This window comes from Bubalus kerabau, chromosome 4, assembly GCF_029407905.1.
Source record: "Bubalus kerabau isolate K-KA32 ecotype Philippines breed swamp buffalo chromosome 4, PCC_UOA_SB_1v2, whole genome shotgun sequence".
Classification (NCBI taxonomy): domain Eukaryota; kingdom Metazoa; phylum Chordata; class Mammalia; order Artiodactyla; family Bovidae; genus Bubalus; species Bubalus kerabau.
The window spans coordinates 13,551,224-13,570,103 of NC_073627.1; the positions used below are offsets into that span (position 1 = coordinate 13,551,224).

An 18,880-nucleotide genomic window follows, 5' to 3' on the forward strand; every position below is an offset into this window, starting at 1 on the left:
CAAGCTCAGTGGCTGCTCTCCTTCCTGGGCTGGCCCAGCACGCAGGGTTAAGATGCTGTGCTTCCAATGCAAGGGGCATGAGTTCGATCCCTGGTTGGGGTCATGATCCCGCATGCCATGTGGCTTAGCCAAAAAAATTAAATGTAAAAAATAAAAGAACGCTGACACAGGGCGTCAAGACAGGATAGGCGGGGCCTGGCTGCCTGGTGCTGGCGTATCACACATGTGAGACACACTTCAGGGACACACAGCATCTGCCCAGTGTCACCGAGCCCACCACCGTGGGCCTGGTGCTGCGGCACTGAGCAGTCTGGAGGGGCCCGCCCAGCACATGGCCACGTGCTGCACGGTGGATGACAGGGGCCAAACTGGCTCAGACGCCAGTCTGGGGAAAGGCCAGCAGAGCAGCCGCACAGCCTCTGGAGGGAAAGCACAGGGTTGGCATGGAGCTGGGTGACAGGAAAGGCCGGGACTTGGAAAGCACACACAGGGCTGTGAGCCAGGCTTCTTGCAGTGACTCCAGCACCATGAGCTGGGCGCTGGCCAGGGGTACCCAGGCCCTGGTCCCCTCTCTCGTCTTGTGCCCTTTCTACTCCTCTGGCCTCTGGAGATGTCTGGAGCTGCTTCTCCTTTCCTGGGGGCTTCAGGGGTCACACCCAGTGGCCTCTCCTTGTGCCCTCAGACCCAAAGCTGAGCCAGGTCCTGCTCTCCCCCTGCCCCCTGCCTGCCAGGGCCAGGTCCTGGAGTAGGGTGAGGATGTGGGTCCCTGGATATCCCCAGGTTTCCCTTTACTTCCTGTGGCCATGGCTGCTCCTCCCTCATTAAGAAAGCACCCATGTCTTTGGTTCTTCAACCCTGGGTGAATTCTTCCTCTCTACACAGAGACCTTCACACCCAAATGTCTTTACAAGTGCTTGTTAAGGGATGTCTGGTCAGCCCTGTCCTGCTAACTTGGTTTCCTTCTGGAAGGCCATTGCCAGTGGAAAGGGTCAGGGTCAGGAGCCTGACCACTGTGATGCTGGGGGTCCCTCCCTACAACTTGAGGGACCAGCCCCTTCAAGGGTTCGTGGGCATGACCTGAGTCCATCCCATTGTCTGCCTGGGGGACGAGGCGTAGGGAGAAGGGCCAGCCTAGGGCTCAAGACCTTTGCTTGGGAGGCTGTGCTCCCTGTGGCCAGTGGTTAGGAGCTGACTGCTAGTTCAGCCAGATGCTAAGCAGGTGGTTCCAGTGTTTCTGCTGGAAGCACAGGCTGGGCTGACCAACTTGTCTGCCTAGGAGCAGGGCCTCTGAGCTGAAAGGATGGCACAGCCAGCCTTGCAGGGCACTGGTTTCTGCCCCTCTCCCTGCAAAGTCACCCTGAGGGGGTGACTGGCTCCTTCAGGACAGGTGTCCAGAGCATGGCAGTCCTGGCTCAGGCATGAAGCTGAATAAGTCAGGCCTGCTCGACTTAGGACACTTCCTGTGCCCGAGCCGTGGTCTCTGCTTGAGTGATCTGTGCCCTCACTCAGACTTCACTCAGGGGGTGGGGTGTGGAAGCGAGGCCCCCATGGTGCTCTCTGCCGTCTCCTCCTCGCCTAACCCGTTCTGCTCTCTTTCTGCTCTGGACTTTGATGAGGCTTCAGGGACATTTAGGGGCATAGCACTCACCTCCTACGGGCTGCTGGTACAGCCCCAGCCTTTGGGAAGGTTCAGTGAAATGCCCAAGACCTCCCAGTATGAACCTGGGGGCAGGATGGGGGCTGGGCAGGGGCTGACTGAGTCGAGGGGTTTGTGGACCTGCCCTTTTGGTGGGTGGTCTTCCCCATGACCTTCCCTTACTGACCTAGAGCCTGCCACGTCTCATGGACCAGAGCCCCGGGGGGAGGAGGGTTAGTCTCCTATCTCGGGGCCTCCTGGGGCTCTCTGCGCACAGGGGCCTGTAAGGGTCCCAGCTCTCTGGCTGCTTGGAGCTCCTGCCCAGCTCCCTTCTCAGTTGTCTTCCCATCTGCTTGCGCATCAGGGTGGCTCTGAGCACAGGCACGTTGGGCCTCTAAAGGCAATTGGAAAGGCACTCCCTGAGCTCCTGAGAAAGGGGATATGGAGCCATGTCCGCCCTGGTTCTCCAGAACCTTCTGTGGAGCTGGGGCACTATTCAAGACTCAGGTCCCAGTTGTAGCCTTGGCCACAAGGGGCAGGACCTCCTCAGGCTCACTTCAGCCTCTGCTGGTCTTGCTGGGCCTTCCCTCTCCTCTCTGGGGTGATTCCCTCTGGGTGCTGATGGCCCCTCACTTCTGCTGAGACCTCTCTCCTGCTTCCCTGGGAGCACCTTGAGTCCCCGAGTTCTACATTTCTCAAGTTGGGGGAATTATGCCCCCTAGGGCTCCTCACCCTCACCCTGGGCATCCTTGTGAATCAGTGGTTAAAAGTTAGCTTCTGTTACACTCCCTGCCCCAAATCCTGTGGGGTAGAGTCCCAAGCCTTCAGTGTATGAAAGGTGTCGATGGTGGGTGACATGGACCCCCAAGCCTGTCCCGAGCAGCCCTGCCTGCCTGGGAACTGCTGCAGGCCCCTGGTGCAGAGGCTCTGGGCTGATACTTCCAGACTTGACTCCCTTCAGCAGCGTGGAGGGGCAGGCAGGAAATGCCAGATCCTCAGGGCCCTGCAGCCACTCCCAGCCGTGGGCTGGGGGCGCTGACCAGACAGCCCTGGTTAACAGACCAGCATCACCACTCCCCGCCCCCCCCCACTTCCTGAAGTTAACGCCTGACGCCAACCCCAATTGCTCCTTCTTACCATCGTTTTTGGGGGTATCTCCCCCCTGGTTCTGGGCTCACCCAGGACTGTCTGCTAGTGCCCCCCAGTGTAGCCCCGTGTGGCTCCCATCCTGGGCTTCGGGAAGTGCCTCAGGCAGGGGATTTAGAGGGGAAGGCTCTGCGGCAGAGGAGAGCCAGCACTGCCTCCGTCGTGACCCTACCCGCCTCAGGCCCTGTCTGAGGCCCAGCTCCTCAGAGGAGAGGGGCTGGGAAAGGCCGTGTCGGGTGGGTGGGCAGAGGGGGCAGGCTCTTGAGTGCAGGGGTGAAGTGGAGGAGGGGGAAACAGCATCAGGACAGAGGTCAGGATGCGGGGGCTGGGGGTCGGGAGGCAGCGGAAAGCAGCAGCTGGGCCTCCAAGCCTGGCTGGTGCCCACTCTGGGACGACAGAGGGCAGCTGAGTGCTCAGGCTGCACCCAGACCAATGAGAGCCACATATGCAAAGCACAGACAATCTTTCACCATCTTTCCCAAGTTAAAAAGCAAATGCCGGGCTTCCCTGGTGGTCCAGTGGTTAAAAACCTGCCTTGTAATGAAAGGAACACCAGTTCGACCCCTGGCCAGGGAAGATGCCACACACCTCGGGGCAACTAACCTGGCATACACCACAACTGCAGCCTGTGTGCCTTCGAGCCCGTGCTCCACAAGAGAAGCCCACACTCCGCAACCAGAGAGCAGCGCCTGGTCACCGTACTGGAGAAAGCCCATGTGCAGCAACCAAGACCCAGAAGATCCAGCGCAGCCAAAGATAAGACTAAATAAATAAAACAAATCCCTCATTTCCCAGCATGTTTCACTGTTACTGTGCTTACTTGAAGAATGAATGATATTCTTATAGGATGTTAACAGAGGACATAATTTGGATCTGCTAAACTTACACATAAACTTCTACATCTTTGTACTGAACTCTGTTAAACACAAAGTTTAAAATCCCTACAGGGATGCAGGCAGGAGGGTTTGTCAAACAACTGGGATAAAAATTCTGGTTCCATCTAAGGAGCCACATTGAGAATACTCTTGGGAGAAGTGCTTACATATGGAGAAAAACAAATATAGAAGAAGCTGCCGGACACTTGAGAAATAGGGAAATCAAATCTATACAAACCCACAACAACCCAAAATGAGAATTCCAGACATTGTGGCTGTGATGGGGGTGGGATGGCCAGATGTGGGGAGAAAGGGAGCGCGTAAAGAACATGCCTATGGAGGGGAAACGCAGAAGTGGTAACAAGTGTGAGAAATCAATAGGGCTGTGTAAACACGTGTGAGTGAGATTATCCTTGGGCAAAAGTAGACTGTGTAACTTATAATGCAGCAGAAGGAAACTTGATTTCTCTGATGAAAGGTAGGAATATAGAAAAAATAAACAGGAATAAAGTAAACAGATGAGAAATAAATAACATGGAGAATTAAGCCCAATAGATAAATGAGTTAAATTCATCAATGAAGAAAAATTCTCAAGTTGGATTTATTCAAAACAAACAAGATTCAACAAGATGTGTAAGATGTTTTAAACCCATTTAAAACAAAAGACAAGGAATCCTCTGGTGGTCTAATGGTTAGGAGTCTGTTTCCACTGCAGGGGGCCTCGTCAGGGAATAAGATCTCACATGACTTGTGGTGGTGTGGCCAAAAACAAAACCAAAAAAGATACATAAAAATTGAAAGCAAACAAAAAATAAAATAAAGTCAGGCACAAACTGTCATAAGGTGTAAAGAAGAACTCTGAGTCCAGGTGAAGGGACAACTTCAAAACACACCAAATAACATCTGAAAGAGAGCTGCAAGGCAAAGTAGATAATCCAAAAACAGGTAGGTGGAGGTTTTAATCACCCCTATTGATCATAAACCCATACAGAGACGGCAAAGACTTAGTCAACGGAATTAATTAGTTTGAGTTATTAGACACAGAGATGTCTAAACTAGTAGGCAGATAGTACACTTTCTTTTTTTTGCCAAACACAGACCATACACAGAATCAGACCACATATACTCTTTGCAGCCCCATGGACTGTAGCCCACCAGGTTCTTCTGTCCATGGGATTCTCCAGGCAAGAATACTGGAGTGGGTTGCCATTTCCTTCTCCAGGGGATCTTCCTGACCCAGGGATCGAACCTCGTCTCTTATGTCTCCTGCACTGGCAGGCAGGTTCTTTACCACTACTGCCACCTGGAAAGCCCCTCAGGCCACAGGGCAAGTCTCCATTCATTCCAAATAGAATATTAATAAAATAAAGTTAGAAACCAACATCAAAATCTCCCCAAATCCCTTCTGCTTGCACACTAACTTATTACTGAATAATCCTTGAGTTATATAGGAAACCATATGGTGAATTAAAAAAATATTTAGAATTGAATCTCAGAATTTGTAGGACATAGCTCAAGCGGCTGCCAATACACTTATCTGGAAATACTAACATCTCATCTACCAGGAGATGAGCTAGCCTTCAGGGGGAGAAACTGGAGAGAAAGGAACAGAATGAACTTGGGAACAAGAAAAAGGAAGTCGTAGCATTAAAGGCAAGATTCAGTGAAATGGAAACTCCAAGAAAACAAGGAGCACAGAGCATCAGCAGAACTCAAACTGTTGTCTGCAGAGATGAATAAGATTAACCTCTGCCAAGATGGATCCAAAAAAAAAAAAAAAAAAAGGGAGAGAAAATGAACATGGCAGGGGAATGACTGGGTAAAAATGAATGTTATAAACACCTGTTCACTAGTAAGTTAATAAAATCTAGATGAAATGGAAAGTTCCAAAACCAGTACCAAAAAAAAAAAGCATTTAAATATCCAATAATTAATAAGAAAACTGAAATGATGATCAAAAACTTCCCTCCCCAAAGACTTGTGGCTCAGACGGCTTTACAGGAGGTTCTACTGAATTTTCAAAAGAAGAGATCCAAATTTCAAGGAATAGTCAATTTCTATCTTATTCCAACTACTCAGAAAAGTAGAAAAAGAGCTCATTTTATGAGGTAATCTACATTTCTAACCAGATAAATACAAGCCAAAGAAAAAAAAATCACAGGAATATTTAACTTATAAATGTAGCTATAGCTGCCGCCGCTGCTGCGCTGACGGCAGTTGCCGGAGCTTCAGAGTTACTGATTTATTCTTGAGAATCCTCTACTCTCATCTGGCCTCATGGATGAACTTCAGGATGTTCAACTCACAGAGATCAAACCACTTCTAAATGATAAGAATGGTACACGAAACTTCCAGGACTTTGACTGTCAGGAACATGACATAGAAACAGCTCACGGTATGGTCCACGTCACTATCAGAGGCCTGCCGAAGGGAAACAGACCAGTCATTCTAACATACCATGACATTGGCCTCAATCACAAATCCTGTTTCAATGCATTCTTTAACTTTGAGCACATGCAGGAGATCACCCAGCACTTTGCTGTCTGTCATGTGGATGCCCCAGGCCAGCAGGAAGGTGCACCCTCCTTCCCAACTGGGTACCAGTACCCCACCATGGATGAGCTGGCCGAAATGCTGCCTCCTGTTCTCACCCACTTAAATCTGAAAAGCATCATTGGGATTGGGGTTGGAGCTGGAGCTTACATCCTCAGCAGATTTGCACTCAATCACCCAGAGCTTGTGGAAGGTCTTGTGCTCATTAATGTTGACCCTTGTGCTAAAGGCTGGATTGACTGGGCAGCTTCCAAACTCTCAGGCTTGACAACCAACGTTGTGGACATTATTTTGTCTCATCACTTTGGGCAGGAAGAGTTGCAGGCCAACCTGGACCTGATTCAGACCTACAGACTGCATATTGCCCAAGATATCAACCAGGAAAACCTACAGCTCTTCCTGGGCTCGTATAACGGACGCAAAGACCTGGAGATTGAAAGACCCATTCTGGGACAAAATGATAACAAATCAAAGACGTTAAAGTGCTCTACTTTACTGGTGGTTGGTGACAGTTCACCCGCAGTTGAGGCTGTGGTTGAATGCAATTCTCGCCTGAATCCTGTAAATACAACTTTGCTCAAGATGGCAGACTGTGGCGGACTACCCCAAGTAGTTCAGCCTGGGAAGCTCACCGAGGCCTTCAAGTACTTTTTGCAGGGAATGGGCTACATCCCATCTGCCAGCATGACCCGGCTCGCCCAATCCCGAACCCACTCCACCTCAAGTAGCATCGGCTCTGGAGAAAGTGCCTTCAGCCGATCTGTTGCCAGCAATCAGTCAGATGGAACTCAAGAATCCTCTGAGTCCCCTGATGTTCTGGACAGACACCAGACCATGGAAGTGTCCTGCTAAGCAAATGCTCCTCCCCAGGACCATGCAAGTCCATCCTCCTTCAAACAGCCACTCCATAATATAACACTTCATCCAGCAATCTGGCATCTATCTTTAACTCCTGCATGGCCACTGACTCTCTCTTTCTGGTATCCTGGATTTATCATCCTCTCTGCCTGCCCACCCTCCTTTTTGTATGTACCAAGAACCACTTCCATCCCATTTCTGTTACATTCCAACCTCTTTAGCTGATCAGATCTCCATATCTTCTCTTACCAGCTTTTCCCTGTGCTTTCCCAACTATGTATCTAGGATTCTTTGATTCCTGACGTATGTGTGTGAGCACGCGTGTCTGTGTTTGTGTGTGCATAGTTTTGTGATTTTAGACATGCTTTCTTGTAGAGCTTCTGCAGACAAAAACAGAAAAAGGGACTCTTTTTTTTTGCATTTTCAGTGATGTTTTTAGGAGAAATATGCAGAACAGGTTTCTAGGGAGGCCATTACATTCTCTTTTGGTTCCTCTCTGATGGTCAAGATTTGTGAAGTGACTTCAGGAGAGAGGAGATCTGAGGAAGGTGGAAGATCATAATTCCTGTTTGGATTGTTGATTATGACCAATAGAAGGGAACCTGTTACATAGAAAAGCAGGCCAGGTGGCCAGCCACCTTCTCCTGTCCAATTGAATTCATGTAGCCTATAAATGAAAGGAAGGGATATGTTCTCTTAGAAGCCCATGAACGATGACATTCTGATGCAATGTGGCATTTTTCTGAAGGAATGAGTGTGGCTTAATTACTGGACTCTCTTAGCGCAGGAAGGTGGAAAACAAAATTCCAGGCCTCTGCTCTGTCAGAGCAAAATTGATGTCTCTGCAGTGTCTGATGCCACACACCAGACATTGGAAGGAGGCGCCTCCCAGGAGAAGCACTCTCCATCCCCCCAGAAGGGGGAAGTATAGCCTGAAAATTATATAGATGCTGAGGAAATAGCTGGAGAGAGAGAATCAGACATTAACACAATATGATGCTTTATAAGTATAACCTTGATTTCAGAAGAGTTAATGGAGCCTAAATGAAAGATAGAACCCATTTCTCAGAAAGTTAATCCTGTGAATTCCCTCTTCTAAGAGGGAAGGGACCATAAGGGCACCCCATCCAGGTAGAATTGTGTTCGGTCCACTGCTATGTGAAGGGGTCACAGCCACCCAGAGAGTGTCTCCAGGAGTGTGAAAACAACTGCCACCCAGTAAGGGTCCCACTTTGACAGCACAGAGATGTCAGCTCAGGGTTACACAATTTCAGTCCTAGGAAGGGGCTTTTCAGACGTAGCATTCGCTTTCTGCTCAGATAGGGAATGCATCACTCTGCCGAAATACGACTTTTTACAGATGACGAAATAAAGCTGTATATCTCTCATTGTTAAAAAAAAAAAAATGTAGCTATAAAAACTATATATATCAACATTAGCAAGCCAAATTAGTATTAAAAATATATCAAGTATAGTTTATCCCAATAATGCAAGGCGGGTTCCGTATCAGAAAATCTACCACCGTATTTCATCACAATAAGAAAAATATATATATATGATTATCTTAATCAATGCAGGAAAACATCTGATGAGGTTTAACACTTATTCATGATGAAAACTCTTGGTAAATCAAGAACGTAAGGGAAAAATTTTAACTTGACAGAGGTTATATTTAAAAATTCACGGCAATCACTTTAGTGCAAAATCAGCCTCAATCTCTTCAAGTCAGAGAATGAGACAAGATGCCCCTGATGACACTCCTGTTAACACGGTTTCAGGGCCCCAACCAGCTCTGTAAGGAAATTAAATGAAACAGGACTACAAGCACTGAAGGAAAGAAACAGTCACTGTCTGAAGATACCAGGATCATCCACTTAGGGAAAAAAGCACCGCAAGACAAAGTGTTGGTGCTTTCCTCATAGCTCAGTTGATAAAGAATCTGCCTGTAATGCAGGAGACCTTGGTTCAATCCCTGGGTCGGTCAGAAAGATCCCCTGGAGGAGGAAATGGCAACCCACTCCAGTATTCTTGCCTGGAGAATCTCATGGACAGAGGGGCCTGGCGGGCTGCAGTCCATGGGGTCGCAAGAGTCGGACACGACTTAGCGACTAAACCATCACCACCAAGGAAGTTCAGCAAGAAGGATGGACAGATGAGCCTGCTATGTACTACAGAGCACTTCTCTGAAGAACTGTGACCTTCCAGCAAATAGAATAAAGTACTGGAAACCGTAAGAAAACTCTAAGTCAGCCTGCCCTATTTTGAAAATGAAGTCTCGCTGGAACACAGCTTGATATGCCCCGTCGTGGCTGTCTGTGGCCAGAGGGTGGCTGCTCTTCCCACTGCTGCTTCTGCTACCAGCGCCTCGGGGCCCTCCCTCTCTTGACAAAGTGTGAAATGTGCAGTGTTCTCCAGAGAGCAAATAACCCCTTATGGATAAAAACAAAACAAAAACAGAAGTGGGTGGGTTTGTTCTATACACTGATTCTATACTTCTTTTTTTTTTAAGTTGAGTTACTATTTCTTCAAACAAAGTCTCGAGTGCAGGCTTGCGGGAAAGGACAGCCCTGGCTGGGATGAGCGTAGGATGCCAAAGGCTCTTCCACCCTCCCACCTTCAGGGCTCTTGAGGCCCTTCCAAGAGGCTCTGGGGCCCCGCTGGGAGGGCACTGTCGACAGTAATGACCTCCCTGAGGAGGCCTGAGTGCCCAGTGGAGGATAATTAAGAGGGCCTGAGTAAATTGATACAAATTACAAGAATTCTGCAAGGATCTGCAGTGCCGTGAGGAGAGTTGACACTGGGTGTCTGTCCTACTTTGGCTCTTCTTGATTTTGCCTGGAACAGACATAGATAACTCAGACTAGAAACCAAGATCAGGAGGGACCATGCAGCAGGAGAGAGACAGAACATCAAGAGCAGAAGGCCAGAGCTCTCCAGAATATGCTGCTCCCAGCTGCTGTCTGGGTGATGCTGAGCATAGGAGATCTTTTGCGTTTTTTTTTTTTTTTTAATAACTTCTATTGAGCTATAATTTATATACAATAAAACGCACCCATTTTAGGGGTACATTTCAATGGGTTGTATAAAATCTATACATCTATGTCTATGGAACATTTCCTTCAACCCCAAACATCCCTACTCCCAGCCTGAAGCAACCACCGATCTGCTTTTTGTCATCACTATGTAGGTCGTTTCTAGAAGTTCACATAAAAAAAGGGTACCCTAGGGGGATTCCCTGGTGGCTCAGAGATGAAGAATCCACCTGCCAATGTAGGAGATACAGGTTTGATCCCTCATCTGGGATCAGCTAGGCTTGTGCCCCACAACTACTGAGCCAGAGTTCAAGAGCCTCAGAGCTGCAGCTGCTGAGCCCACGAGCTGCAGCTGCTGAAGCCTTTGCGCTCTGCAGCCTGTGCTCCACAAGAGAAGCCACTGCAATAAGTTCGTGCACTGCAGCTAGAGAGTGGCCCCCACTGACTGCACCTAGACAAAAACCCATGCAGCAACAAAGACCCAGCGCAGCCAAAAATAAAAACATTAAAAAAAAAGTACACTAGGGACTGCTTGATGTCTGGTTCTTCCAGAGATCAAAGCAATGTTTCTGAGCTTCAGTCCTGTTGTCATATGTACTGGTAGTTCTTTTGCTTGTCGAGCAGGAGTACGGCATACTTGTTTTGTCCCTCAATCGTGTCCGACTCCTGCAAGCCCGTTGACAGTAGCCTGCCAAGTTCCTCTTGTCCATGGGATTTTCCAGGCAAGAATACTGGAGTGGGTTGTCATTCCCTTCTCCAGGGGATTTTCCAGACCCAGGGATCCAACCCACATCTCCTGCATTGGCAGGCAGACTCTTTACCACTGACCATCAGCAGATAAATGGAGAAGCAGCACATCACACTGCTCCACAGCAATCTGCTTTTCCATTTACCTGCTGATGCACACTTGTGTTGTTTCCAGTCGGACATTCGTGTTAAGGCCTTTGGGGCGTGGATGTTTCTCTTACATGGTTACCATGGAACTGAATGGCTGAGTCGTGTAGCATGTTTTTTGCTTTTTGATAGGTAAGAAGTGGATTTATTTAGAGAGAAACACACTCCCCAGACACAGTGTGGACCATCTGAGGAGGCGAGAGCAACTGCAAGTTTGTTTTTTTTAAGAAACTGCCAGACTGTTTTCCAAAGCAGTTGACCACCCTGCGTTCTCTCAGGCAGTGTGAGTTCCAGCGGCTCCCTGTGTTTGCTACGATTGTACTGATATCACCATATTATTGTAAGGTTTCGGTTGGCTGAGTGACTGTGTAGTGGCACCTCAGTTCAGTTCAGTTCAGTTGCTCAGTCGTGTCCGACTCCTTGCAACCCCATGAGTCACAGCACGCCAGGCCTCCTCACTGTGGTTTAACTTTGCATTTCCCTGATGACTAACACTGAGTATCTTTCATGGGCTTGCTGGCCATTTGTATCTCTTCTTTTTTGAAGTGTCTTCTGTAGTATTTTGGCTGTTTTAAAAATTGGGCTTATTTATTTACCACTAAGTTGTAAAGTTCTTTGTATATTCTGGATCAGGTCCTTGATATGTGTTCAAATCTTTTCTCCCAGCTTATCTTTTCACCTTCTTGAGAGTGTCATTGCAGAAGCAGAACTTTAACATTTTGATGAAGCCCAATCCATCAAATTTTTTTAAGGTTGAGACTTTTTTCTATCCTAAGAAATTTTAGTCTATCCCAAAGTCACAAAGATCTCCTATGATTTCTTCTGGACGTTTTATAGTTTTTGTTTTTTTTTTTTTAAATATTTATTTATTTGGTGATGCTGGGTCTTAGTTGTGGCATCCAGGATCTTGGATATTTACTGTGGCGTTCGGGATCTTTTTTTAGTTTCAGCATGTAGGATCTTTAACTGCAGCGTGTGGGATCTAGCTTCCTGATCAGGGATCAAATCTGGGCCCCCTGCATTGGGAGTGCAGAGTCTTAGCCACTAGACCACCAGGGAAGTCTCTTCCTGCCTACTCTTGAATTTGTGTTTTTAAATCCCATTTTATCTCTACTACAACCCTATTAGCTACACATCTTTGCACCTCGTTTGTTTGTTGTTTTGAATGGTGCTCTATGGTGTATACATTTTTAGTTTGTCACATTCTACCTTGAAGGAGCATTATGCAAGTTCACGGATAAGAGCCCAATAGGAGCGTGCTTTCTGTTCCCCTTCCCATCATTTATGCCACCTTGTCGTACATTTCACTTGTATATGTATCACAAAGCCCATCATACACTGTCATCACGTGTGCTTTAAACAGCCAGTGATCTTCCAAAGAAAACCGTAAGCCTATTTCCATTATTTATCCACAGACTCACCTGCAGCCTCTGTATTTCTTTCTGACGACCCCAATTTTCATTTGCCATCATTTCCTTTGCCGGAAGAATGTCCTTCACTATTTCTTGCAGTGAAGGTCTGCTGGTGATGGATTCTATCTGGTTTGTCTGTGAATGCCTTTATTTTGGCTCCATTTTTAAAGGATCTTTTTGCTAGATACAGAATTCTACTTTGTGAGCTCCTTTTTCTTTCAGCTTGGAGACAATTGATGATCCCTTGTTGTCTCGTAGCTATAGTTTCTGAAGAGAGGTCTGTCATAATTTTTATCTTCATTCATCTTCAAGTAATGTGTCTTTTCTTTGACTGCTTTTAAGATTTTACTTTTTTGCTGATTTTCAGTAACTTGGTTATGATATTCCCTGGATTGAATTTGTGCCTGTGTGTTTATCCTGGTGCTTGGGGTTGACAAATTTTTTGAATCAGTGAGTTAGGAGTTTTCATCAAATTTAGGGGGAAAAAAGGGCATCATTTCTTCAAACACTCTTTCTGCCCCTCCTTCCCCCCTGTTAGACTGGGGGATGCCCTCTTTCAGGTTGCCAGAGCTGTTTTCTGTGCCTTATGCTTTCTCTCTGTGTGTCACTTTGGGTTGATCCTATTGTTATGTCTTCAAGTTCCTTGTTTTTCCTTCTGCTATCTCTATTCTACTGTTAATCCCATCCAATGTGTTTTCCTTATCAAATACTGTATTTTTCAATCTCTGGAAGTGTTGTTTGGTTCTTTTTTATAGTTTCAGTTCTTATCATTGTTTTCCTTTAAATATCTGAATATAGTCGTAACAGTCATTTCAACATCTTTGTTTGCTTATTTCCTCATTTCTGTCATTTCTGGATCTCTTTCCATTGAACGGTTATCCTCTTGGCTTTGGATCACATTTTCCTGCTTCTTCACAAGTCTTGATATTTTTAACTGGCTATTGTACATTTTAGGTATTGTGTTGGAATTTCGTCTTTTTAAGAATGTTGAGCTTTGTTTTACAGGCTGTTAGGTTCTCATTTCGTCATTTCAAAGACTTGTTTTTGAGCCTTTCTAGGGTAAGTCTAGATGAGTCTGCACTTCAGAGACATAGCTCTATGACCAAGGTGTGACTTCTCTGGGTCTCCAATGAATGAAGGCTGGAGATTGACTATCTCCTCACCATCTTAGAGGTCTGGATATGGTTACCCATACAAGCTGCTTATCTTCTCTTTGCCTGAATTTGTGGAGTTTTATTCTGCACATCAATGAACTAGGACACGGTAAAGAGGTAAAGACTCAAGACAATTCCTACGAGGATTTATGGAGCTCTCTTCTGCATACCCCGCCCCCCCATCCCCACCCCCTCCCCGCGAATCTTTCCTGCAACTTCCAGCCCCTCTGCCTTCCCAGACACCCATTCCTGCTTCCTCCACCAGAGAAGGCACTGCGCCTTGCTTGGTACTCCCGTCCCTGTGACTGAAACCAGAAGATGCCTTGGGGCAGAAAGCCAGGGGGCCCGACAGGCGCCTCGTTTGTCTTCCTCGTTCAAGGATCACGGTCCTCTGCTACCTATTTTCCGACGTCTGAAAACAGCTGTTTCAGGTATTTCGTCTATGCAGGGGTGGATGTTAATGTATAGTCCTTAGTCTGGCCAGGAGTAGGAGTGAATGCCAGTCATGCTGTGGCCCCAGAAAAAACAGCACTGAAGTAGACGCCAATTTGGCTACATCAAAGTATTTACTTTGTTTTAAAAGTTATTTCAACACAAGTTTTTTTCCCAAGTGGCAGGAAAAGCTGTTTCATCATAACAACTTCAAAAAAGAGCTAACAAAGATCTATTTGACTGTGTGTGTGTGTGTGTGTGGTGGGGGGGGGGGGGTGTGTGTGTGAGCGAGTGCGCACATGCTCAATTGTCTCTGACTCTTTGCAATCCACTGGACTGTACCTTGCCAGGCTCCTCTGTCCATGGGATTTCCCAGGCAGGAATACTGGAGTGGGTTGCCATTTTCTCCTCTAGGGGATCCTCCCAGACCAAGATCAAAACCTGCATCTCTTGCATCTCCTGCTTTGGCAGGTGGATTCTTTACCATGGCGCCACCTGGGAAGCTCCTATTTGACCATATATTTCTCAAAAAGTTTAGAGGATACTTTACGTCCTAAAAAGTCTCAGGTTATAATAAGCAGTAAAGGCGGGAAGCTGGAGTTGCTCACCTAATTCAAGATACTGCACGGCTCCCTTCTTGGACCAGAACCCTGGTTCTTAGATTTCTCTGGCTGCAATTACAGAAGATGCTAAAGGGTGGTGCACACTGGTAGGTCTGGCCCTCTCATTCCGTCCCATCCTAAGAGCAGTAATGTGCAGAGCCAAGAGGACAGATGTGATGCTGGCAAACAGGGCAGGGCCCTTGTGACCCCCGCTCCCCAGTGGGTGCTGGAACAGTCCTGGCTGCGCTGCTCAGTGGGCGCGCCTGGGGGGCCTGAAACTGCTCTCCTCACTCAGCCCCTGGGTTTACTGAGAAACATAAAGTTTCTGTGCGGAGGCCAGATGGTGATGCTCCTGGCCTTGAGAGCGCGCAGGCAAGGCGACTCAAAGGTCCTGTGTTCAGAGTGTGTTTGTATGTCCTCAGAGCACAGCTGAGCTGGCAGACCCATGGCCGAATCAGTCTGCCTTCAGAGAAAGGCCCCAAATGCTGCTTCTGAGTCCAAGCATCCTTCAGGGGAGGCCTGGAACAGTCTCCACTCAAAAATACACAATGCCAGGGTAAGCTGGTATCCTCAGGGCCCACTCAGCCCTGTTCAGTGACTGGTGACACCCTGCAGAACGGCTCCTAACCACAAAGATGAGACCAAAGGGACCCGTATGTTGGTTCTGCAGTCAATCACACGACTCTCAGAGCAGGAGAATCTCAGTTTGCCTGGCAGTCACTTTATTCTGGGTCTGGGAAGGCGCTTTGTTGGAGGCTGTCCCCTGGAGCTGGAGGCCACACAGACCATGTACCACTGGGCATGGCTGGATCTGGCTTCTAGGGTTTTCTGTAGCTTAAAGACTGAGCTGCAATTTGGCCTGTATGTTTTAACTAGTTGCCAATATTAAAAAACTGAAACATTCCATATAAAAAAATGGGGCTTCCCAGGTGGCTCAGCGGTAAAGAATCTGCCTGCCAATACAGGAGACACGGGTTTGATCCCTGGGTCGGGAAGATCCCCTGCAGGAGGAAATGGCAACCCACTCCAGTATTCTTGCTTGGAAAATTCCATGGGCAGAGGAGCCTGGGGGGCTATAGTTCAGTGAGTCACAAAAGAGTCAGATACGACTAAGTGACTGAGCACCATATAAAAAAACCAGACTTCTAACACCTCTTAAAAAATGGGAAGATCTGGCTTATTGAACCCGCACTGCTGTGCAGGGACTGCCATGGGGTAGCATCATCAACTGCTTCTGCTGGACAGGCTGGCTGGTCAGGCCCCCACCACCTGCTGGCCAAGTACTGCCCAGCAGTCAACATGGTCCTGCCTCCCTTCACTCAGCCACCTGTTGCCTGGCACCCAGAGCACTATCATCTGGGACCTTCTTCAGTTCTGTGGGCTCACGGGCAGCAGTTGGACAGTTTGGATTCTGATCCTGATTCATGAACTGGGGGCTGTGTGACCTTGAGCAAGCAGCGTTAACATCTCTGGGTCTCGTCATCTGAATGTCAAGCCTTGGCCTCCAGGAGCTGTTGGAAAAGGATCCGCGGTGGCGGGCAGAGTGATATCTGGGCTGATGGCAGCACCGGGCCCTATGTGAGCAGACACTGAGCTGAGAACAGGAAGTGGTTGGCTACTTGCTTCCTGGATCCTCAGAACAGCCTGGCAACTAGGATTTAGGTGCCATGTCTACGGTGAGATCTGCACAGAAATGTTATTACACAGGGTTTAAAAATAACTTTGGATTAGCAGCAGTTAACAGGCTCATGCATGCTTCATCTTAAAATTTTGTGCAACCCTTGTTAAAGGAAAAAAAAATTAATTTCAGGAGAAACTAATATGATTTTCAAAAGAACAAACATTTAAAGAGAAAAAAAAACCCAACCCTTTAAAAGCTTTGTCCCCTTTCGTTCATCCTCAGGGAGTGGGGAGCACCCAGGGGGAAGAGCCTCTACCCACGAGAATGCAGGGCTCACAGCTGGACTGCTCAGGACCTTCTAAGACCCCTTGGTAGAAACTTGAGGAGTGCCGCAGGGGGCCGGTGCTCAGAATGCTGGAATGGGGGAAGGTGTGTCCGGCCCCCAGGGCAGGGAAAGGCAGCTCCTCTCTTTCTGAAGGAATGTTTGCATTCCTTGGGAGCTTCTGCCCAGTATCTGTGTGACCCCAGGGACAACCTTGGCCCCTCTGGACCATCTGCCTGAGGATAAGGTCAGGCGTCTCCGCTCTGGAATTCCAGGGGGTGGGGAGAGAGTTTGGACTTGAGAACTCTGGCCTGGGCGGGGACTCACTGCCAGAGGCCTTGGAGTCCTCCTTTGGAAAGGGGACCCACTGACTAGATGGCATGGGTTTATGGTGGGAGTGGCTGCCCTAGCACAGGTGGGCACCTGGCAGGCACTCAACAAACATTTGCTTCTAGCTGGACTCTTTTAAAAAAAAAATTCCGACTGCATTTATTTGTAAAAATCATGTCCCGCTCCTCCCCCCATCCTGCACCCAATGCCCTCCCCAGAGCAGGGGCCACAGCCTCTTCTAAAGCACTTTTCTACCCTTGGTGTTCTCACTTCAAGACCACAATGAATATGCATTTTCTTCTGTTGCCACCTTTCATGGTCACCTTAACAAAGGGTACAAAACTGAACAACACACAAACCACACATAAAATGCCCAATCTTACCCATAATTTAAAAACTGCAACTAAAACCCATCAGATCAGGTCAGATCAGTCGCTCAGTCGTGTCCGACTCTTTGCGACCCCATGAATTGCAGCACGCCAGGCCTCCCTGTCCATCACCAACTCCCGGAGTTCACTCAGACTCATGGCCATCAAAAAAACCCATACTGAAATACTATTTTTTTAACCTATCAGACTGGCAAAAAAAAAAAAAAAAAAAAGCTTGAGAAAAATCTACCAGTACAGGTGTGAGGAGACGTGATTTACACCCTGTGGCCATGAACATGAATTGCACCAACTCTCTGAGGGTGATTTGGTAATACCTCCCAGAGCTCAGACCACTCACATCTTTGACCCAGAGATTTCACTCCTAGACACTCACCTGTCTACACATTCCCATAAGCAACCACCCACACCAGCAGACTCATGGCAGTACTGAAAACTAGAAGTGACCCAAGTGTCTGTGAATGTCAGACAGGTAAAAGGAAGTACTCACATACAGGACCACTGAACTACTTACTGTAAAGATCATTGAGCTCAGTATCAACCAAAATGGAGAAACACTACAGACAGAAACTTAAACAGCAGTAAGAGGATATACACACACACATTTAAATATAAGCTTCCATAGCCACAGAGTACAGAGCACATCTGGAGAAGAGCAAGGGAACCAGACAGAAGGCCAGGTGGGCAGGGGAGGGGTGGTGGAGAGGACTGATGTCCACTGAAAACCCTCTACGCTATTTTGGTTTATTTCTTAGCCAAATGGAGTGTCACTCATGCTGGAGGAGGTCTGGAGCCCCTCTGCTTCAGCGGACACGCCATGGCGTCGTGCTGAGCTGGGCTGCCTGCACACACAGCACGGACACTAGGGAGGCCACTGACTCCAACAACCCCTGGGACAGAGTCACCAATAAATGCCCTCCAAGAAGGCCAGGTGGCTGGGCCTCCCCCTCCAGGCCCGGGCTCAGCTCTCCCAGGGCTGCCCTGCTGGCAGGTCAGACGCCCGTATTTTCTGGTGCTGCCTTGGCTGAGTGTTTTTGCCACTGTGCATATATCTGGTCAACTTGGATGAGTTATTTATACATGGCTGACCTTTGTCATGTTGCTTAAAAATGTCTTTCTAGTTGGGTTATTTTTGAGGTTAAAAAAGAAACATCTTAGAAATCTGTGATTTTTAAGTTACATCTAAGATGATATAACCTTTACAACTAATATAGTCATTTGTAAATAGTTCTAATTCGGTGTAGTTTTAGGCTTGATTTAAGGCATTTAGCTGGGCCTGGGCTGCATTTTAGTGTGTGGTCTGGAGGCAGGCAGTGAGGACAGAAGCATGCTGCATCCCCACCCTGCTGGGTCTGGGGCTCTGATTTGCAGACTCTGGAAGGAAGGGCTTCTGCTCTGTGCCTGCCCCCCAGCCATCATCAGGCTGGGTCTCCCTACTCCCTCTTCCCCATGCATTTTATTGCTCTCAAACTTGAAAACCCACTTCTTTAGCTTCAGGTGAAATTCTGTCCCTATTTCATTGAATTACACTAACTGTTTACTTCAATTAGGAGAAAACAGCTGTCTTTATAATATTTAATACTCCATCCAGGAAGAGTCTGTCTTTCAAATCTGATACTTCTTAGAC

General features: G+C 47.7%; 2 protein-coding genes across 2 annotated transcripts in view; one reads left to right on the forward strand and one right to left on the reverse strand.

Moving 5' to 3' along the window:
• CCDC57 (coiled-coil domain containing 57) overlaps nt 1–18,880 on the reverse strand; it is a 112,173-nt gene that overhangs the window by 1,511 nt on the left and 91,782 nt on the right. The window lies entirely within an intron of this gene.
• LOC129648784 (protein NDRG3-like) lies at nt 5,657–7,231 on the forward strand. Its single transcript, XM_055575434.1, has one exon. It carries the CDS (start codon nt 5,935–5,937, stop codon nt 7,060–7,062), a length of 1,128 nt encoding a protein of 375 aa, XP_055431409.1. The 5' UTR covers nt 5,657–5,934; the 3' UTR covers nt 7,063–7,231.

Bases quoted from the DNA above. Each gene is read 5' to 3' on its own strand.
- LOC129648784 (XM_055575434.1), top strand. From the start codon at position 5,935: ATGGATGAACTTCAGGATGTTCAACTCACAGAGATCAAACCACTTCTA.